Source organism: Nuphar pumila, chromosome 5 (genome assembly GCF_984573655.1).
Source record: "Nuphar pumila chromosome 5, dmNupPumi1.hap1.1, whole genome shotgun sequence".
NCBI classification, from domain to species: Eukaryota; Viridiplantae; Streptophyta; class Magnoliopsida; order Nymphaeales; family Nymphaeaceae; genus Nuphar; species Nuphar pumila.
The window spans coordinates 103,786,733-103,810,516 of NC_143253.1; the positions used below are offsets into that span (position 1 = coordinate 103,786,733).

The window sequence follows — 23,784 nt, forward strand, 5'->3', positions numbered from 1 at the left end:
TCAGTAGCATGTGGGGCTGACGCACAAGCGACAGATCATATAACATACCAATTCTGATATGAGAACGTGAGGCAATGAATAGCACCCTTATGTGGACTATCCCATGGTATCCGCGTGAATAGGGATGACAGTGGACCTGGGGAGAAACGGGATCCCGTTTCGCCCTGTTTTAACCGAGCATAGAGGAAACAAGGAATGAACCGGGGATGAAGGTTAAAATAAAAAAACCATGCAGGAATGGACTAAATCTTGCCTCTGCTCCACCTCGCCCCGTCATCTATCTTCGTTAAGAAAATTACTATTATACCTTTAAACATATTTTAAAATTATATATACACATATATATATATATCCCTAACATAAAACCTTTTGCTCAAATCTCTCTCTTTCCTCTAACGAGCTCCACTAACTCCCATTTTCTCTCTTCTCCTTCCTCCAACGATTGAAGGCAGAAGGACCAGAAAAATAAGGCTCAGCCCAGCCTCACCCAGTTTGGACTGAGGATAGAGGACAAAATGGAGATGGAGGTTAAAATCAAAACCCATGCAGAAATGAAGGGCAAAATTTTAAGAACGGGCGGGGGTCAATGCCATCCCTAAGCGTGAAGTCTATCCGGAATGATCTCACTAACAACAGCTGAGAAAAATACAACCTAAGCAACAAAAACATACAGCTCTTGTCTAGATAAACACAACGATATTTGCAGTGATGACTCATTAATGACTAATGATATTTAACATTAGATAAATTCAATTTTATTAAAATGATTAAAATACTTTTAAAAAAATAGCTTTTAAAAATTACATATTTACTTTTTTGATCATTATTGACCTTTTGAACACGAAGGGAAAATGAAAAGTCACACGCCTTTTATAAAAAAAGCAATTTTATGAATCTTTAAAAGTTACCTTTTTGGCCTAAAAAATAACAATACATTTTCAAAAGCATAATTCTTTTAAGGGTATTTTTAGTTATTCTAAGAAGTTTGAGTTCATCCAATGTCAAAAATAACTAAAAATTATGTTACGTTAACCCTTATTAAAATCCACGAATTAATTACCTAGATGCTTCTAACGATACCCTAATCTCTAATAAAGCCACAAAAGGGGAAAGAAAAAAACTGGTAAAACTTATGTCTCTTTTTTACACTCATGAGATCCACGGAACAAATAGCATAGCTCAAGTTCATCTATGTAATTATCAGCATAATTAAGGGCAGATCAGAAACTTGATCCATCTGACGGCATGAAACCGGATCAACAAAGGCGGCAAACATCTAAAACAACCACCAAAAGCGTCTCTTGTTTTCCCAAAACTGGACCATCACTGCTCACAGCAACAGGGAAGCTACAATTATTTAGATTCTGTAACACATAAAGATCTTTATATATATATACGTTCTCGATTTCAGGGTGACCAATGATTGGACGGCTCCGATTCTTTTTCTTCGGTGGGTTTTTTTTTTTTTTCTTCAGCGGTTTTTTCTTTTGAGAGCGGTTTCGTTGAAGACGCAGATGGACCATCTGATTGAGAGCAAATGGTTTTTCTTGGGTTTCAAAGACCACGAGAGACAGGCCCCCATTGCGGTAGAATAAGAATCGTCTCACCAATGCTTGGCCTGGAAACCACCCTTGTTGCGGGAGAAGAAAGCGTTCTTGGGCTTGGGGATGTCGTGGATGTCCATCACTTGAATGGTTCGTTGCTTCTTAGCTACAAAGTTTAAATAAAAAATTAACCATCAAAAAACAGATTTCAGAAAGGCACATAATTTGGTTCAATGCACACCCCCACTATATATATATATATATTATCTTACAGAGGCCGACAAGAGGGCAAGCCTCATTTATGTTAAATAATTAAAAAACCAAGAGAACGTTATCCTGCTAACCGTGGTCCACATGGTTCATGATTAGGACCGTCGATCTAGAAAAACAAACGGTGTAAGACACTTTGTCGTTGTACACTTGAGGGTCGCACGAGTTTGGGGGCCCAGATAGCGGGCTCCAAAAAAACGGATGAGTATGAACACAAGTAACCCATTAAGAAAAATCCGCTTAAAAATAGATGAATTCAGTGACTCGGAACGTACGGTAAGGATATGGTCGGTAGGTCCAGATGGGTACCGGATCCGACCCGCTTATCGTAGAAAGGGACGGGCCCGTCAGGCCGTCAAAAGACAAGACAAAGAAAGGCAGTAACGTGAAAAGCAGGGGTGAAAGGATAGAAAAAGGGTACCATTTTGGGCTTCTTGGTAGTTCTCGTGAAGCCGTTTCCTTGCGGATGCGAGCTTTTCTAGATCGATGGCGCACTCCTTCTGTTTCTGCAACAATAACAAAAGAAAGAAAGGTTGCCCCCACGAATTTCAGAAATCACCAATCACCACAAAATGTTTGCAGGAAAATATCTACTGGGGTCTATCTTGCTTTATCAGCCTTTAATAATTTACAAAAAAAAAAAAAAAAAACATTGCCCAAAGTTTCGGTAATTACATTAGCACTGGTGTTATAATTTGTATTTCCGCGGTTAATCTTAAAACCATTCAATTGATTTTTGTTCATCAAACAGTGGCTAAAATTCCCTTGTTGATTTGTATAACATAAAAAAACAAACAATAACACAAGTTAAGTCGTTCTCTAGAAAAAAGAAGAAAAGTTATTTTAAACTTCATGAACGTGTTTGAAAGGTGCATTTAAGCAGGAAGCATATAACAAGCCAAACGTTGGGCAGCTTTTTGTGCCACTTTCAATTCGGGCACTCCATTTGACTCAGAACTGTCATTCTTGCCAAAGTAAGAGAAGTGGATGCGAGAAGCCATGTGAAGAGTGAGTGAAACAAGAGATGAGTGCATAAGAAATATCTCAATGTGCAAAGGAGTGCAAAATGTTTAAAAAACATAGAGGGAAGAGAGTAAGACACAACAACAGAAGCAAGTAGAAAGTGACATAAAAAATTAACGAAATCAATACTTTTACTTGGTAAATCTAACTTTAAATTGATCTTTAGCCAAAATGCCGAGAAACGTACACCTCCAAAAAAAACTGGAAAACTTAAAATTAATTAATTACCTTTTAAGGTCACAAATATCGCTTTTATTTTATTTTTTTCAAAATAAAATTAGAAAAGTATTTTTTTAATTGTGTTTGATTTTTCTCTCACAACAAATGACCTGTTCAAACTCTTATTATATATATATATAGAGGCATATAGTACAATTCTTTTTAACATAAAAAGCATGCTGCCAACATCCACAAAGTTGAATTTCTCTTGGAAAAAAAGTAACCGTCACAAAAACAAAGGCACGTAGTTCTTCTCTTTTTAGAAGATTCTGGAAACTACGCACATACTTAATTCAAGCAACATTTCCAATGGCAAGGCATAGTTCTGGACATTGGAGAGCTTGGGGCCCCTGTACCTCGCTTGATAAAGAAAAAAACCAGACAAGCACAAATCTACGGGCTCCCAAGGCACAACCGGCATGATATTTTAAAAAGTTTTGAGGGAAACTGGGATATCAGAAGATGAGCCAGGGTGAAATGAAATTCTCAATATTTCTTAAGAGAAAGGAACGTTAGCTGATTTTGTTTTCTTACCTGGACAGCTGATGACAAGGCAAGGGGCGGATTCTGCTTCGCCTGCGTCTCCCTCTGACCGTTTGCTTTCTTAACTTTCGAACCCGATTCTGGGTTGCTGTTCTTGTCCGAACCATCTGAAAGAAGCCAGAGGAAAAACCAAACCGATATCAACCAAATCAGGTAAAGAAAACGTGAAAATCAAGAGGTAGAAAGGAAGCATCCCAGAAATTCGCATCACATTCCGATGTACTCACGAGTTCGATTTGGGGAGTAGGGCGTATCCGAGACCTGAGGAACAGAAAAGACATGAGAAAATCCCAACATAATTAAGTCTTTTTTCTTTTTAATTTGAAATTGAGTCACGATTGATCTATGTAACCATTCGCGTTTTTTTTTCCTTTTTTCTTTTTTGCTATTCTAATTCTACAAATTTCATGGGGGCTTTACCTGGGTACCACCGTTTTGAATTGGCTTAGGTAGGGTTTGTTGAGGGGGTGTCTGCTGGAGAGGTGAGTCGTTACCTGCTCCCACCACCAATCAAATGTTAGAAGTTAGAACCCTCAATAATAATAATAACGTGAGAGCCGGGTCGGCTGCCATAGCGAAAAGGTCTCGACTTCGAATCTCACTGATGGGGGGATTAGGGATATATCACAGGGAGGAAAATGGTGATTGCAACTTACCAACAATGGAGGATGCACCCACTTCACCGGGGGTGTTGAACTTCACCCATTCATCCACCAGGTCTTTCCATTTCCTGCATAATAATAAGAAAAATTGGAGAGAGAGAGAGAGAGAGTAGCTACTAAGAACCGTCAGAGTCGAACCGAATGAAACCAGATTTCACCGGGGCCAAAAAACAAGTCGAACGAGTCGTTAGATGTTGACGATATTTACCTGACGAGCTGCTTCGCTAGACGCCGAACCTCGCCGGAAGGATGCTTCCGAAGGCTGTTCACGTGCCTACCAACGTCGGTTTCCTTGCACCACGAGAGAGACAGAGAGGCAAGTGTGAACCCCAAGCAACGAATCGAGAGGTGAAAGAGAGAAACACAACCCCAAATAACCAAAACTGAAGGGGATGAGAAAACACACACCTTGAGGGCTTTGAACGTGATGTCCATGTCAGCGAGGCTTTCCAACAACTCAACCAGCGATTCGTCACTCTGATTCCAGGAAAACAAAAAAAAGAGGAAATCAAAAGGTTATTTGCCAAAAGATTCGTAGCAAACCATCCAGAACAGATTCGGAAACTCCGAGACAGAATGCGCAGAATAAGAATCGGATAGCGGTCGAGTCGGAAATTGCAGAGGAGGGGAAAGAGCATGCTGAGAATTGAATGCGTTTGGGTGGTTCTGACCTGATAGGGATCTTCGAGTTGTCCCTTGATGATGAGAAGCCGCTCTTGCTCGGAATCGACCGGATGGAGATCGTAGTCGTGGTGCTCCTCCTGGTCAGAGTCGGGCAACGATTGTGGAATGGCCGGTGACGCACCCTTCCGGCCCCTGCCGGTCACCCGCTCATCCTCCTCCTCGTCTTCCTCTTCCTGCTCTTCCTCTTCCTCCTCTTTCCTCTTGCTCTCCGTCGCCGCGCCGAGATCGCAAATCTGGCAACGAGGGACGGTGCTGGCGTAGAGGCGCTCGGCTAGCCCATCCCGCCGTAACTTGAACTCATGGCCGTAGTCCAAACCCGCCACCGAAATCGCAGTCTCGATGAAGGTCCAAACATCCACGCCAGAATTCCTCAATATCGATCGGAAATCGTCTAAATCCATCCTTTCTTCTCCCTATGGGGTCCTTTCAGAACCCGCCTGCCGGCGAATTGTCACCCGTTGTCCGATGGTTTCCTTCAAACTACGTTATTCAAGAAAGAAAGAGAAGAAAGAGGGATTCGTTACTTTTAAAGTTCATAATCTCTCGAAATCTACGGAAGAAAAAAAACGCATTCAATCGTTTTATAATCGCATATGAGACTATCAAAGCTAACAGATGCAAAAATTACCAGTTTCCTTATGATCTCCTGTGGATTGAATCCGAAAAGACGGAACGTGTAAACAAATTGATTCACGGAGAAGTGCAGCAGGCCGCAACTCCTCCAAATCGACACAAATGCTGAAAATCACTCAAATTCCTTCTCCGATCGAGTTTATCCAAGCTCAAACAGATCGGATTTCCTGGTTTTCACCGGACTCCGGCAGGTTTAAGTTGAAAACCTGAATGTGGAATAAAATCGGAATTTATGAAACGAAATATCCACGCCAACGCTCGAAAAGGAAGACTCAGAACCACACAAGTTATATCCTAAAAAAGGAGAAAAAACAATAACTTTTCGATTCTCTAGGCAAGCGAAATCAGAGAGCCGAAATCCTCACCTTCCGAAACTCATCGGAGGGCTCCAGATCCAGCGCGTCATTGAGACGGCAAATCCAGCCCCCGGACGATGGAAGACAGCGAAAGTGCGCGTCCAAGATTCCGGCAAATTCCACCCGTTTATTCACCGATTCTCACAATATTGAGCTCGGAGAGCGTGGGGAACCCATTCGGAGGCTCCCAAAAGCGGCGCTGCTTTCGAAATGAGGAAAGATCTCGTTTTTTCCCTCTTTTCCTTATTCTTCCACCTCAAAATCCCACCTTTTCTCCTCCCTTAGGAAGGATCTGGAAGGAACGACAAAAAGGAGAAGAAAAGACAGAGAGAGGGAGAGGAAACCCGGTAACGATCGCTGCTCTGGCCTGAGGGCACGTCGATTTCACCGGTTCCTACGTCCAGACGATATTGGAACGGCATCAGCTCTTCCTCCAGGCGGAACGGAGGAAGATTCCGAAGAGTCTCTGGTTTCTCCGGCAGTCCCGAGACGCCCTTTTCCTCCGTTCTTTCTGGACCAACGGAGAATTGAGAGAGAGGGAGAGAGGGCTCGTGGAAGGAATTTACTGGTCACACTCAACAATATGAACTCTATGACGAAACTACCTCCGATACCATGGAAAATGACGGATGATCCGTATCGGAAATTTTCTTTTGATGTCCGACTCGTGAGTAACATGGGTGCGTCGGGGCGACCTGCGGGTACAGCCCGCGCACCAGGTGCGTCCTGGGCCGGGTCGGGCCAGGCCGCAAACCCGCAGACCCGATCTTTTCTTTTCTTTTTCTTTTTCTGTGGTAAGTAACACGAGGAGGAGGAAGGGAGCCGAGAGGCCCCACTTCTTCCTAAACCTTCTCTTGCCCGAGGGAAGGGTACCTCTTCCTTTCCGGGTAGCTCTTCTTCTTCTTGTCCAATAGGGAGAGAGAGAGAGAGAGAGACAAGGGAAGGCGGTGGGTTTTGTTCCCCCAACACCCTTTTCCTTTCTATCAAAAAGTTATTATTTCCTCAGCCTCTTCCTTTCTATCAAAATACTGGTTGTGTGACAAACTAGCATCTTGAAATTACCATAACAAAAACTCAATATGAAGCTGCAAAAAAAAAAAATAATAATAATTTATTTCTTTTTTAAAGAATATCTTTATTTTAATGTGACTTTATGGCTTTATTATTTTATATTTTGCACTGTTTGTTTCAATGTTTCATTGGGAAAGTATTTGGCACCCTCGTGGGATAAGGAACTCATAGTAGGAGGTTGTTTTTACCAAATCTAACTCAATGGATGTGTTCAACGTGGTCAAAATAGTAGGAATGTCTCCTCTTTGATCATATTTTTTCAACCTAAAAGTGTGATTTTATGAGATTTGAAAATTTCATTACATTGTATGCTGCCCGCAAAAGCTTATATAGATGTTGGAAAAAGCATGATCAAAGCACTGATTTCTACTAACCCAAATCCAGAGGGTAGATGTGCATTTTAGTAGGGAGTTTCTTAACCCAAGAAGGTAGAAAACATTAACCTCTTTTTCGAAGGTGCTGAGAGATTTCATTTTTTTCAAAAACTGAACATTTTTAAATTACCACTCTTTTCAAGAAAACCTCAAGAACGTGATGTTTAGAGAATTGGATATTGTGCAGTGGGTTTGGATGCAGACTTGATGCTGGCCAGGTAATATTGTTGTAGATCCAAATTTGCTAAATTTTCAGTCTAACTAATTTAGGTTTATGTCACTAATATCCCAATGTTTTTGAAAATAGGGTTATTTACAAATAGGCAGCTAATGTATGGTTAATTTACATTTAGCGTTTCAATTCCAAATATTTAAGATTAATTAATGAGATTGGTGAGATGACCGCTTGCCTTGCTTTTCTCATCCAAAATCCCATATTCGCCCTTTAGTAGCTAACAAATGAGAAGGCACGAAAGTGATATTCAGTAATTAAAGGTAGTTGATACAAAAAGTAACAAAGACCATTTGAGCAAATTTTGAAAAGGTATGTTCCTTATCTTAAATTTTTATAAATTGAGGCGGCTTAACATATAATTGTCATATGTTAACAACCTATATGTAAATTATCCTTAAAAATAATATATAGTTTGGACAAAGATATAATCTTGAAAATAGGGATGGCAGTGGATCGGGAGAAAACGGGGCCTCGGCCCTTCTGGAGCCAGGATGAAGGACATGAAACGGGGATGGAGGTTAAAATCAAAACTTGTGCAGGGATGAAAGTGGGGATGGACTTATGCTTTTCCCCACCCAGCCCCGTCCTTGTCTTCAATCTCCACTTTGCCCCGTCCCCGATCCTTTTTTAGTGATGTCTGTGGACCAAGAGGAAACGGGCCCCCCACCCCGCCTCACCTGGACCAGGGATGGAGGACATGAAACAGGGATGCAGGCGGGAACGGAGGTTAAAATCAAAACCTGTGCGGAGATGGAGAGTAGGATTTTGAGATGGAGCAAGGGTGGAGACCTTGTTCCCTGCCACCGCCCCGGTCCACTTCCATCCCTACCTGAAAATGTTGCAAATATTCCCAAAAGAATGCTTGTTTTAGCATATCATGATATTAACTTATTAAACCCACCTTTAAATTTTCAAAATTTATATATTCTCTTCATTATTATTTACATTTTATATTTACCAAAAATTTTGCTTTTTTTTAGTTTTAATTTAACGTGCAATTTCCCCCCATCGAGAGAATCCCAATACTGATATTTGTGACACTCATCAGATTTTGCATGTAACATGACTAGTGCAATTCAGCTCTTCTTGGGTACATGAACCAGAGATGTGCCATAATTTTGTAGAGTATCTGTCGGTCAAGCATCTTTTCATTTGAATTGGAATGTTGCCGATATTTTGAGAATAACCTAAATATAATGCGATATTATCAGGTGTTCTTATGTTGCTGTTAAAAGCATGTAATTTTAAAGAAATCCCTTGTTCTATAAATATTACATTTTTAACGTGTTATTATCACTTTGAATTAGAGAAAAGTGTTCTATGCAATTTTTATAACATTTATATGTTTACCATATAGTTTATATATTTTATGATTTTTATGTACCCATGCTTTCTCGAGATTTTCTTAAAAAAATCAGATTTTTCAAAATTTCTTGAGATTATCCTGAAAATGAGATTTGTGATTGCTCTATTAAGGCAGTGATCCCAACTCTAGAGCCTTCCAATGATAATGGTGTGAAGCTTTCTAAAGATAACAAAAGAAAAACAAATTCACAATAAAAAAAACTTATCAACCAGCTAAGGATAAATCTGATAACTTCCTCTATTGTTAAATCTTATTATATAAAAGAGAAAAGTTGTGAAAGAGAAAAAAAAAATATTAATAGGAAAGATTCACCTAGAATATCAACAACTAAGGAAACAAATTGTATATATGTATAAGGCAACCTTGGAGAATGAAGTAAGTCAGCAAGTGATTTCATCATGAATGTAGGCCTAGCAGCCGAACCACGTTAATATATGTTTTATTTCTTCTTTCTCCTTCTACTGTTTCATTTTTATGGTATCAGAACTAGAGGTACAACAACTTGTCATGGCTACCACATCCTCTTCAACCGTGCTACTAAAGTTCTCATACCCTGCAACTCTCAATGTTGCAAATTTTGTTTCGATTAAATTATCTCATGTGAATTATTTATTATAGTGCACACAGGTTCTTGGTCTCATTGAGAGCCAAGACCTACAAGTTTTATCAATGGAGAGACGCAGATGCCTGAGCGATTCATGATATCCAGTGATGGTATTCGGGTTGAAAACCCTGACTACACTGCATGCCAAAAATCTGACAGGTTACTCCGTGGATGAATCACAGGAACCTTGTCAGAAAAGGTCCTCAGATTTGTCATAGAACTTGACACTGCAGCCTAAGTTTGGGTTGCACTTGGAGAAGCCTTCACTCTAGATTCTCAAGAGGAACCAACCTATTAGTGAATACATCGGTACCTTCAAAGGTACATGTGATGAGCTCACTGCCATTGAAAAGTCAGTGAATGATTGAATAAAGGTGTTCACCTTGCTTAATGACCTTGGGCAGGAGTATGATGCATTTGTGACTATAATGCTCAAACCTCCCTTTCCCACTTTCAAACAGTTGATTCCCCTTTTGCAAAACCATCAAACCATGAAAAGTTGGCAAAGCTCTGAGAACAATAATGCAACAAATCAAAACATTGTATTTGTCACACAATGTCAAGGGGAGACCAACTATCAGAGAGGTAGATATCAAAATCATTTCACATCTAAAGGTTGTGGGTTCACCCAGGTAGGACAACAATCATCCAAGCAGAATCAGTCATACGACTCTAATGCAAATCAAAATCTCAATCAATAGGGTGTCAACTTCAAGCTAAACACTGGACAATCGAAAGACAAAAGAACAATTTGTCAAATTTGTTTTAAACTTAATCATACTGTTCTCAAATGTTATCACAAGTTCAATCAGATGTATCAGACAGAAGATATCCCATAGGCATTAGCAACTATGACGGTTTCTGATAATCAGGATCATGCCTGGTGCCATGACACTTGAGCAAGTTCACATATGACAATTGACTCAGGTAAGCTCAAAAAACTCGTTAAATATTATGGTCCTGAAAAAATAATGGTGGGGAATGAAGAAAAGTTAAAAGTAATGCATATTGGTTCTACTACTTTGGATCTTGGAAAAAAATAGTTAAAACTGGATAACGTTTTAGTTGTTTCAAAGATCAAGCAAAATCTTATTTTCATTAGTCAATTGACATCGGACCAACCCCTAACTTTTGAGTTCTTTAATGATCATTTTGTGATAACAAACAGGGATACCAAGATGGAGATAGCATCAGGGCATTGGCACAGAGATCTTTATGTTCTAGAGCCTTGGACAAAGAAAGCTTTATTTTTCACAAGGCAAAGCACAATTAATAATGAGGTTTGGCATCAGCGCTTGGGACACCCAAATATGAATATTGTGAATCACTTGGTTAAAAAAAAAAATATTTGCTCTAGCTGTGCTATGGCAAAATCATCCAAATTGCCTTTTGATAACTCGAATTTCCTATGTGTCAAGCCTTTTAAAAAGATCCACTGTGATATTTGGGGACCAGCACCTAAATCGTCTCTTCAGCATTTTAAATATTATGTAATTCTTGTGGACGATTGCACCAGATTCATCTAGTTTTATCCTTTAAGATACAAATTTGATTTTGAGTATTGCTTTTATGAGTTTCATAAAATGATCACGAATCTCTTCCAAAAGCACATCAAGATTTTTCAATCGAACAGTGGACGAACTCATTTCAAAAGTACTTGAGAGAATATGGCATTCATCACGGTCTTTCTTATCCCTGAACTCTTGAGCAAAATGGTCGGTGGAGAGAAAACATCGTAGAATAACTGAACTTGGTCTATCTATGCTTTTTCATACTCGCATTCCCAACAGGTATTGGGTTAAAGCTTTCCGAACAACTGTTTGGTTGATTAATAGGTTGTCAAGTACAAGATTAAACATGATTTCACCATTTGAAAAGCTCTTTGGAAAAAAACCTAGATATTCTTATCTAAGATTTTTTCGGTCAAGATGTTTTGCATGCTTGCGAGATTATGTGGAAAATAAGTTTGAATCACGAGCATCACCATGCATTTTTATGGGATACAGTGAGTGTCACAAGGGTTATAGGTGTTTGCATGTTGAATTTGGGCATGTTTATATTAGTAGACACAATTTTTTATGAGAATGTTCTTCCTTTTTGAGAAAACATCCGAGGAAAAATGGATAATATTGAAGTTGTTTTTTTGAACGGTGTGTTGTTTCACAATGAGAAACAAGACAATAGGCCGAATAAGATTAGTACTTCATAACCTACATGTGAAAGTGATCATTAAAATCAAACTTTTGAAAAGCTGAAAATGGGTGAACAACATGAGCACATTCAAGATGAACAAATTCAAGTTAAAGATAAACCTACTCAAACAAATCAGTTGATCCAATATGAAGTCACCGCTAGTAGAATTTCAAATATACACAACATGGTCACCCAATCCAAACATGGCATCGTCAATCCAAGCCCAAAGTATTTTTTGGCTCAATGTGATGCCACTACAAGAAAAATGCTAATTAGCGATGGAAATTTATGACAAATTTTTTTCGTCACAAATTTGTGACGGATTAGCGAGAGAAAACTATTTGTTGCTAACATTCGAAATATTTGCAAAATTAGCGACGGAAATATCTCCCTCGCTAATTAGCGATGGATTAGCGACAACATTTTTTCGTCGCCAAAACACTACAAAAAAATACTAATTAGTGACATAATTAGCGAGGGAATTTTTTTGTTGCTAATTAGCAACAAATTAGCGACGAAAAAATTCCCTCGATAATTTCGTTCCTAATTTTCGATTTAAACCGTCCCACCTGAGGCGCGAAATTTTCCCTCCCCTCATTCAAAATTTTCCCTCCCTCCGTTTTTCTCTTCCCCCGTTCGATTTAAACCGTCCCCGCCTGAGGCGTTTCTCAGGACGCCAGAAGCTTCGTCCTTCCTCTGACGACGCGCAGCGGCCTCTCGCACCCTCCGAGCGTGGCAATGGTGTCGGCCTCCGGAGGCCAAAGGCTCGCGAGATCAACTCTCGCTACCTCTCCCCCGCGCCGTTCTGCTCCTCCCGGCGGTGCCCCTCGCCAGTCTCCACCGCTCGTCCCGCCTCTCCCTCGCCGGATCCCGTCTCCGCTACGACCCTGAAAAGGTTGCAGTCGGTCGATCGACGCCGCTCCTCAATCCCCTCCCGCGTGTCCACTCCTTCGCTGGGAGTTTATTCCGTGAAGCGAGCGCCGGAGGTCCTCTGGTCGTCAACACAAAGCTTGTCGGTCTCCTTCCAGGAGGAGTTGTTCTCCCTTCCGATAGGCCGCCGTGAGAGGCAGCCTGTGGCTGCCTGCATCCCTTCTCCCGCCGTGACTGGCTCGCTGCGGAACAGCGTCCCGATGCCGGAACGCGCCAGTTCTGTGCAAAAAAAATTGCTCCCTACCAGAGAACGCGCCGACAGAGAGTAATTTTTTTTAAAAATTTAACGACGGATTAGCGACAAATATTATCCATCACTAATTTAAAATAGCGAAGGACTCGCGATGGATCATGTCCGTCGCTAATCCGTCGCAAATTAGCGACGGATAAGTTTTGTCACTACTTAGCATCGAAAAATTCGCGATGAAAGTTATTCATCTCTAATCCGACGATAATCCGTCGTTAAACTGTTTAGTGATGGATTAGCGTCAGATTAGCGACGGATTTAGGTCGTCGCTAATCCACAGGTTTCTTGTGGTGTACCCCACTAGAACCCAAGAGTGTTAAACAAGCATTGAATTACCCTGGGTGACATAATGCTATGAAAGAAAAAATGACTGCACTATACCACACCAACATATGGGAATTAGTACCTAAGCAACCCAATGTCAATGTTGTGGGGTGCAAATGGGTTTTTCAGACTAAGTTGAAAGTTGATGGGACTTTAGAAAGACTCAAAGCTCGGTTACTTGCTAAGGCGTTCAATCAACATTTCAGAGTAGATTTTGTTGAAACTTTCTCCCCTGTCATAAAACCTACTACCATACATATTGTGTTATCCATCGCTCTCGCAAATAAGCGGGATATCAAGTAATTGGATATTAAAAATGCCTAACTTCATCGGTTCTTAGGCGAACCAATATTCATGGAGTAGGCTCCAGGGTTACAAGATCCAACTAAACCACACTATGTGTGTAAGCGTACATGTGTATTATACGAGCTCAAGCAATCTGCTCGAGCCTGGTTTAATAGGTTTACCATATTCTTACTCACCATGGGGTTCTATTGTAGTGTGGCAGACTCCTCTTTATTCATTTGCCGAGGAAACACAGGATGTATATTTTTGCCTTTATACATGGATGACATCATCATTACGGGAAGCAATACCACATTTCTTCATGAGATTATCAAAAAAATGTATAAAGAATTTTTTATAAAGGATCTTAGATTTATTCATCATTTCCTTGGCATTCAAGTTCAACGTTTCAATGAAGGTTTATTCTTAAACCAAAGTAGATATGCTTATGATATATTGGATCGAGAAAAAAATAATAGATTCTCAACCCATTGCCACTCCTATGGTAAGCAAACCTCCGCCTCCCCAGAATGATGAACCATTTGAAGACATCAAATTCTATCAAAGTATCGTTGGGAGCTTGCAGTATTTAATTTTTACTAGGCCAGACCTATCTTTCAGTGTCAATTATTTTTGCCAATACATGCACGCCTCAACAAAGTTTTATTTTCAGCTTGTTAAGAGGATTTTGAGGTATATCACGGGAACAATAGAGTATGGAATATGATTATTACATAGAAATCCACTTGTTTTGTATGGGTTCTTTGACACTGACTCGGCAAGCTGCTCTCCCATCACTTAGTGATCCACTACACAGTACTGCATTTATCTCGGAGGAAACTACATCTCATGGAGAGCAAAAAAGCAACCAACAGTATCTCGATCAAGCATGGAGGCAGAATATCGGTCATTGTCCTCAACTACTACAGAAATCACATGGATCACTTACATTCTACAGGACCTTGGAGTTTTTTCTGCATAGGCTCCCACCATATATTGTGATAACATGTCAGCCCTACACATGACCATCAATCTCATTTTTCACAATCAGTCCAAACATATTGAGATTGACTATCACTTTGTACAGAAAAAGGTGGCTCAGAGTCAACTTATTACTTGGTTCGTTTCTTCCAATCTACAAATAGCAAACATCTTTACCAAACCTCTCACAAAGAACAAATTTCAAATACCAAAGCTCAAACTTGGACTTTGTTTAGCACCCTAGCCAAGTTTGAAGGAGGGTATTGAGGCAGAGATTCAGATTCTAGAGCCTTCCAACGATAATGGTGTGAAGCTTTTTAAAGTTAACAAAGGAAAAAATAAATTCACAATAAAGAAAGCTTATCAACCAATGAAGAGAATATAATAAAAATTTCGGAAAAACTCAGAAAAAATGCACATAAAATAACGAGTGCAAAATTCAGTTTTGAAATTCAGTGCACTATTCACTTCCACTAATTCAATACATGCACTATTACTTTAATACACATGAAATAACAACTCTGTATACCTAAGACTAACTAAAAAGCAGTAAATGAAATCAATTAAGCTAATTACACAAACATAATAATAACTTAAACAACTTAATTCTAAATTAAATCTAAATTACACATCATAACCAAACTACATTAAACTAAAATACAGTTAAGAGTTAGAATGTTCTAATTGACTAACCTAATGCAATTAACTTAATATAAGCTAACTACTTAACTCTAAAAAGACAATTGAAGTTAAACTATCTTTAAATTAAAGTTAAACACTAACTTAACCCTAACTATGATTAATTGACCTAACTAGGATACTAAGGGGGATGGTTTATAAGTTGACTTTAACTAAGAGACTCATGCCCCCCTAGGTGGACTCTACTATGACTAATTACACCCTACCAAATATAAACACTAATTCAAACTAATAATTAAGAAACAATTACAACTTAAATAAATACACTAACCTACCTAATTTGACTCTCTACATGATTTTGAAAATCACACACAAAGTCACAACTTACTAAAATGATATTCAAAGGATGCAATGTTAACTAATATGCAATACTGAATACTAAATGCTATGCATTAAGTTATATGCCTAAAACAAACTTACTTAAGTTAGAAAATATACTATTAATTATACGAGGCTAAGTAACCAAATGAAAAAAAAGGCATTAATAAACATTGACTCATTTGGAAATACGTGGACCCCAATTCACTCTTACCTTAAAAAATTCACTTACCTAACCTAGTCAAAACCGTCATCCCTATTGGGCCCACACGATTCTTGACTTTCCTTAAAAAAATCAATCCGCCTCCTTAAATCTATTCAAGAATGAATTTAGGAAGAGATTTCCAATCTCTTGCCTAAATTAAAGAAAGGGGGAGATCCTCTTGACTGGAAAATAGAATGAGTCAAACTTTCCCCAATTGAAAATCATACAATTCATAAACCCATGAAAATTGCCCAAATCGCCACTTGTTTTGCATTTACCACAATACCCCCTATTTAAATTTCAAAAATCCGAATTTATATTAGCTAAACGACACTCGCAACCTATTCTATATACTATCAAACATAGTTAATGTCTAACCTATATGCATGGGTAAAATCATCCTAACACAAAAATCGTGAATCAATAGGAATTAGAAATATCAACAAAAATCTAATTAAGTCAATTATTGGCTAAAATTACCTATAATGAACCTAGACCAAAATAGTGAATTTCCTAAACCTGCTAAACTTACCAAAGGACGCCTAGGACCTTGTTGATCCTCTAATGGCTGCCAGACCCTAGGTGAAAGACGACAACACAAACACAAAAAAAATGATGACTACAATTACAAAGAGAAAAACGATTTTTATTAAACCAAAATTGAAACACTCATAAATGAATTTTCTAATTATCTTAAATCACCACTACCGTGACTATAGACCATTAAAAACATTGAATTAACCCACTGTTCTATGCAGCAAAAGACAGACTTAAGACAATCTATAACACCAAAATCGGCAAAATCGGCTAGATTAAATCTAGCCGATTTTGCTCAACTTGGCAAAAACTAAAAAAATGTAATGAACTAACACTTAAACTAATACTCAGACTAGATTTTAAGCTACTGAAATTGATGATTTGCAAGTACTGTAACTACTAAAAAAATCAGAAAATATAAATCAAAAATTGGGTATGACTTAACTTACACGGATTGACTCGATTTATGCTAAAAGAGAAGAGGAAGAGAAGATCTACCTCAAGGGTGATCCGATGAGGAAGGGGTGAGGTAGAGTGGTCAATGGAGCCTGTAGAACACACTCAGCATGTCCTCTAATGCACTACACTTTTCCTTTGCATGGTTGCACCCACGTTGAAACCGATTTCTAGAGGATTAGAAGAAGAAGGAAAGTTGTGTAGAGGGAGAGACGACACACCATAAGGCAAAGCTCCACGGGGTCTGCAACTCCTGCAAAAAGAAAAGAAAACAGTACACAAAGAATGACAAAAACAAGAAAGAAATGAAGAAGAAGAAGAATAGAAGACACACGCTCATAGAGGGGCGTGTGGTAGAGGGAGGGAGAGAAGAAATAGAGAAGAGAGGAGAGAGAGAGAGGGGGGCGGTTTTCCAGAGCATCCAAAAACGCCTTCTCCAAAAAATCTTAACTATTTATACCCTAGATTCTAACTAATTCAAAAAAGCCTTCTAGTTACAAAGTTATTTTTAGCTAAATACCTAAGCTACTTGTTATTTGCACTAAACTACCAAAACGAGTTAGAAAGATGTGGTTTTCAGAAAATATTATTGAAAAACATTTTAGATCACGTGGGTTTATGGATATTTAAGGTTTGGATCCAGTCCAAGATCCAAATTAAAGTTTTTGGGTCAGATCGGGATCCAGTCTACCTCAAAATCCGATCTAAAACCCTAAAAATACAATATTTTCTTCATTTTAACTCTGATTCAAGTTAAATTCGAACTGATACCTCTTTGTATCTAAAGGCATCAATACATGAGTTCTAAACTATTAAAATATATGAAATTGATATGAAAATGATGTGTATTTCATGCATCATCAAGAGGTTTTGCTATGTCGTATGCATTAAGCTGCAATATGCTTCATAGCACGCAAGGCTAATGCAAAGTTTGTGCCTCTTTCGGAAGTGATAGCTGGTATGGGACGGCTATGCACTAAGTAACATAAACTACATGAAATGCATATTTGAAAATGCGTTTGATCAGCTTCCGCTAGGCAGCTGCGCACGGGATGATGCGCAGGGCCAATGAAAATGATTCAGCACATGAAAAGGTATCGGTACGAAGCCTTTGGTTGTTAGGCTGACAAGCTTGGCAGTTGCGCACGGGATGATGCGCAGGGCCAATGAAAATGATTCAGCACATGAAAAGGTATCGGTATGAAGCCTTTGGTTGTTAGGCTGACAAGCTTGGCAGCTTGGCATATCGCAGGTTTGTGAAGCATTCTATGGAGCGATAGAAAGGCTTGCGGCGTGGTAAGGAAGGACAGTCGCGCCACACTAACTTATTAGAAAAAGTAAGCTCGTGACAACTAAAGGGACATTCAATAATTTATAGAAAAGAAAAGGTTAAAAGTGTCATTTAAAGATTTAACTAAAATTAAGTGATATAATAAGTAACTTTGGTTGTCATCAGAGCAATTTTTTGAAAAGAAACTCGGTCATCTATCTTAAATATCTAAAAATTGTGGTGGCTAGTCATAAATATGACATACATTATGTTCTTATATGTAAAATTAAAATTACCTTTTATCTATGATATATTCCATCAAGAGCAGACAAAAAAGGATCATAAGATTTCAAGCTTATGCCATATAAAGTAGTTCATTAGGAGCAATAAAATTTGTTTTTTTTTCATATTTAATGAGAGAATATCGTGGTTCAGGTGGTGGAGCTCAGAAGAGCAAAAACCAAAGTTGTTAGTCGAGGAAGCGGGAGCAGGAAGCGAGGCACTTTTGAAATTTTATGAAGTAAGAAGCGTGTGATGACCTAGAAGCGATGCAGGAATTGTCTCGAAAGGAGCTTAGGAAGCGAACCAAAAACGACCTAAGAAGCAAGGGAAAAGCGAAAAAAGAGAAAAATAAAAATAAAAAAAAGGAAGTGCGCTTCCTTTTTTTTGCGCTTCCCAGCATGTTTCGAAAGCACAATGTTTCACGCTTTAGAAACACGCTTCGAGAAAGCATGCTTCTCCATGCCCTATGACACTTCCCATAACTCGGGTAAAAACCGATCGGCTGCTCCTCTTTGCCTACCAAAGGAGCTTATTGCTTTGATCTTGCGGCTAGAGATGCACACTACGAGTATTGAACTCTTGACATCCCATATCTTGACCTCTTTAAGCGGACCAGCCTAGCCAGGCTTGCTGAGCCCCTGTGAGCAGAAACTAAGGATGTAAAAGTAAAGGGTTTAGATTTGGTTTGGATGTAGCCAATACCAGATTCGACTAATCAGATGCTGACTAAATGGATTCTAATTTGGATGATAAAAAACTTATATTCCATATCAGTTTTTTCTGCATTAAGATATCTATCAAATTCTGATATTTGTCAGATTCACGAAAACAGAACTATATCTGCGTCCTATTATAATCAAATATCATTTGGATATTGATATGATATTTGATTATAATCGGACGCAGATATAGTTTTGATTTTATACTACCGCATGAATCACCCGTGTAATAACCTGACTGAGCCATGCAAGACGTTGTACCTGTAGTTTTTGTGCTACCTTGAAATATGATTCCATGAAAAAGTTAAAAGTGAAGAACTAGAAATTGGAAATTCAAATGCATTGGGAATGCTCCTCCCATCTACAATTAAATTGATAAATTTAGCACTGAGAGAATAAGATGGCAACCTCATTTGGCGGCCATTTTATTATTCTAGTTGGAAGGGGATATAAAAAAAAAGATGTTTTTTAGTCCTTTAGATTTTGACAGCTTGGATTTAATATGTTCACATTTATTAAGAACTAAGCTCAATACCTTTGCTTCCTAGTCTTCCTTCTTTGGCTTTGGTTTTACTTTTCTTTTCTTTTCTTTTTTTGACAGAGAAAGCAAATCATAATTTTATTAGAATAAGATAATAGTAAGTTGAGTAATGGGTCCGTGCTAAACCCACTTTGGTGCTAAACCGCATGCTAAATGAGTTTTTTCTGCTTTTTCCATTTTATTTTTAAATTTTGACCGTGCAGATGTGATCTAAGTAGTTGATTTTAGAGAAACCAGCTCTTGAAGCTTTTGATTCCAGCACATGGATGGGTTTTTTACAAAGTTAGAAAAATCAACGGTCCAAAATCTTTGTAAATTTTTTAGGCTCTCCAAACATCATTTTTTTTCATTGAAAACACATGATCCAGGTGTGGATTCTTAGTAAATCGACCAGTCCCAACACATTTATGAAACCGGAACCGCATAAAAAGAACCGGAGAAGCCCGAAAAACCCAATTAGCACGGGGTTTATTTCCAAATGGGTTTAGCACGGACCCATTTTCCATAGTAAGTTATGTTGGATTCATGAGATATTGACCCCCAGCTTTACAAGAAAGGAAAGGACAGCAAACAAATAGAGGGTGGAGCCAATACAGATCTGTGGCGGGCCACTTGCCGGCAACCATGTGAAAGACGTGGGCTTGTTCCGGCCGTCGAAGATCCTCACATTTCTTTCACGGCAAACACCCATCAAGCTGTAAACAACCAGCATCTCCATATGAAATATCATCGGCTGCCCCTATGTTGGGATGGCAAAATCTGACACGACCTGCCAACCCGACCCGCCAACCCACTTCTTAGCCGGGTTCGGGTTTGGCTTAAACGGGTTCATGTCGTAAACGGGTCGACCCGCCTAACCTATTTATTAAACGGGTAGGGTTCGTGTTAGGGGTATGCCAACCCGCCAACCCGGCTGACCCGTTTAATAAACGGGTTAGGCGGGCGGGTCAACCCGTTTACCCGAACCCGACCCGCCAACCTGTTTACCGACCCGACCCGCCCGCCAACCCGTTTACCCGAACCCGACCTTCCAACCCACCGGCTAACCCCCCAATCAGTTTACCTGACCCGACCGACCCGTTTATTAAACGGGTTAACCGTGTCGTGATACCCGTTTAATAAATGGGTCGGGTTCATGTTTGTCACAACCGACCTGTTTAATAAACGGGTTGGGTTCGTGTTGAGGTATGCTGACCCGCCAACCCGCCTACACTACCCGCCAACCCCACCGGATTGCCACACCTACCCCTATGTGGCTTTGGTTTTTCTTGTGGATTGTGAATTGGAATCAGGCGTGCTGCAAATTTATTTTTATTAATAAAAATAAGTGCATAACAATGGGAAAGTGAACTCTTACACAGATTTGATAGATACCCAATTAATTTACTAATCTCAAGCTAATGAAGGTCGTGCCAGGTATGGAAAGGATTTTCCTATTCAAGTGGTAGGAATTATTGCTAATTAAACGAGAGAGAGAGAGAGCAATTAAAATCAGATTTATGAACATTTCCCACTTAGCATGATCGTGTTTCATATACAACAATCATGAAAGGAAGAAAAGAAAAAAACAATCATGGAGAGAAGAAGCACAGAAGCATGAAATATTAAACAAAACCAAGAGCAATTTACAAATAAGCACCTATACCAAAAATTAGGTCATAGCCGCCTCATCCTGATTATTTGAATTTAAACGCTTACTTTTTCAAGAAATTGTTTATATGGCTGCCTGAAGTATTTTTTTTTATATCACCTAACTCTTGTTAGCTCTACAGAATGACACTTTAAACCTTTTCCTTCATTTTAAGTTATTGAGTGCTTTTATAGCAACTGAATTTTGCAGGCAAATAAATATTTTCAGAGGGTAAAAGTAAAACAGCTGGTTATCTAAGTGATTTCTCAAGAAAAGTTGGCGTTTATCTTAAAATTTCAAAAACTGTCGTTAAACATAAATTCACCGTAAATCAGGTAGCTATATGTAAATTACCTTAAAAAAAAATGGTATATAAAATCCTAATACATTGGGTGGTGAGCAGATGTCATTGGAAAACCAGGGTACACGTTTGGAAGTGAGAAAGATGTAGAAAATCAGTACTAATTTTCCAACCATTTCAAGCTAGAGAAACTTTTTTTTTTCGAGTTTTTGTAAAAAGTACACTTTTTGATAGGAAACATTCATCTACAAAGGGAGGGAGGGCAGAGAAATGTTTCCTACCAAGAGAAAATTTATTTTTACATTCTCCACCACCCATCTCACTACCACCACCACCACCCCCCCCCCCCCCCCCCCCCCCCCCCGCTCACCACCAACATCCATCTCACCATCACCTTTACCACCACCATCCTGTTCCTCTTTCTCATTTTTTCACATTTTCCTACTATGTTTTCTCATGCTACACAAACAAGGGAAAAACTTTATTTTGGATAACTTCTCATATCAAAAACTCTCAATAAGCAAAACTTTTTTTTCCTATGAAAGTTTCTCTTCCAAACGTGCCCTAATATGCCATGCCCAAGCCGGTAGTCACCAGTGTTTTTTTCAGAAAAATCTTTGCAATAAAAAATAATTTTTTATAAAGAAATAAAAAAAATGATTCTTTATGATAAACAGCGAATAAAAACATAAATATCACATTTAAAATGCGACATTTATGTTTTTCACAAGAAAATTGTGTTTTTAACTTTCGAGTAATTTCTCGGGATATTTGTCACTATGCTAGCGAAGCCCACCGGTGAAAGGCATCTGCACACCCATTGGGAATCCAACCGGGAAAAAGGATCAGCACCTTCTTGCCAGACCCGTTACCACTTGGGCAACCTGGTCGGGTGTTTTTAATATCCGATGTAAAAACCTGCATTGCGCACATTGCTATTGGATGTCAATTAGTTGGATCTGACATCATTCATGCATTTGGACAGGGTGTCATTGGTTCGGACCTAGGTAGAACCAAACCCAGATTTGATTGGAGATGTAGGTATCGGGTCTGGGCCTGGGTTCAATCAGACTTACCATAAGAGAAACCATACTTGGGTCCTATAAGGATTACATAAACCAGACCCAGACCATGCCCAGTAAAATGATATTTTTTATTATTTTTACATTGAAAAATTGTGGATCTTAGCTGGAACTCGGCCATGAGTCTGGTATGAAATTTTATAAACCACACCCAGCTCCATATATTAATCAGATCCTTTGACTCTGACCCGAATTACAATCGGACATCCTTGTTTATCACCAAACCCTATAGGGTTTGGTAAGTGTCAAACCCGACCCATTGAGACCCCTACACAAAACCAAACCCTGGTTAGGGTATGATATATAAGATGTGGACCCTCATCCAATCTGGATTCTGGACCAGCAACTGTTAGTTCTAAAATCTGTTCAGAATTTGATCTTACTTAAGTTGGATAGTCCTTGTGAGATCAGACCCTAGGAAATGCTAGGACGTGTGTCGTCCACAATCTCTCGGCCTGGGACAGCGACACGATAATTTTGGACAAAACAGCTGTTTTGTCCTTGCACATGCGGTTTGCAAACGTGGGACAACCTGTGCCCAGAGCCCCTTTGTCTATGGGTGGCTTTTGTGCCCCATATGAAACGACTCCTAGGGGTAAATTCAAATTAGGGTTGCAAAACAGTCTGATTGAGGGCAGATCAGGTACAATCACATTGCACACTTTGAGTGTGCTGCTGCACTTGACTGCTGTCCATCTGGGGTACAACCTGTCAGCTATGGGACCTAGCAAAAGATTGAAGGCAGATCAGGTTCTGCAGTAATGTCATTACAACTGATTTGCCGTCAGTCAGATTGCTAGATCTTGCTAGATCTGAAAATGAATATGAATATGAAATATGTAAACAATAGATCTCATCAATCTGGATTTAGATTTGAAGTAGATCCGATGAGGTTAAGTTGAATTGGAATTCCAAACACGTGGTAATATTGGTTAAAAAAAATAGAATAAAAATAAGCCATTTACATGTAAAAATATGCAATTGAGTCGGATTTCAATTCAGATCATCAACTCTAGATCTGACTTGAAATGTTGATTTGAATCCGACCGGAATGCACATTTGGATCTTAGTTAAAGGATCTATATGCGAAAATAACATGTTGGACTCCGATAAGATATTCAATCATATCTGATCCGTCTGCAGGCGTAATTAGAATTGCCTTATATATAAGATCCCATGATCTTATTTCTTTGGTTTGCT

At 39.1% G+C, this 23,784-nt stretch overlaps 1 protein-coding gene across 3 annotated transcripts; it reads right to left on the reverse strand.

Annotated features, from left to right (window-relative positions):
* Positions 1-1,175: 1,175 nt before the first annotated feature.
* LOC149837984 (putative mediator of RNA polymerase II transcription subunit 26c) lies at positions 1,176-6,468 on the reverse strand. Of its 3 annotated transcripts, none has more exons than XM_090006301.1 (11): positions 6,279-6,468; positions 5,574-5,784; positions 4,933-5,425; positions 4,670-4,738; positions 4,470-4,552; positions 4,256-4,329; positions 4,020-4,093; positions 3,827-3,860; positions 3,591-3,706; positions 2,236-2,320; positions 1,176-1,710 (listed from the first exon to the last, which is right to left on the reverse strand). In XM_090006301.1, the coding sequence occupies exons 3-11, from the start codon at positions 5,344-5,346 to the stop codon at positions 1,604-1,606; spliced, it is 1,056 nt and encodes a 351-aa protein (XP_089862427.1). In that variant the 5' UTR covers positions 5,347-5,425; positions 5,574-5,784; positions 6,279-6,468; the 3' UTR covers positions 1,176-1,603. The 3 variants fall into 3 exon arrangements, with proteins under 3 accessions (XP_089862427.1, XP_089862426.1, XP_089862428.1); XM_090006300.1 differs by having other exon boundaries at positions 5,944-6,468; XM_090006302.1 differs by lacking the exon at positions 5,574-5,784 and having other exon boundaries at positions 5,944-6,468.
* Positions 6,469-23,784: the final 17,316 nt, after the last annotated feature.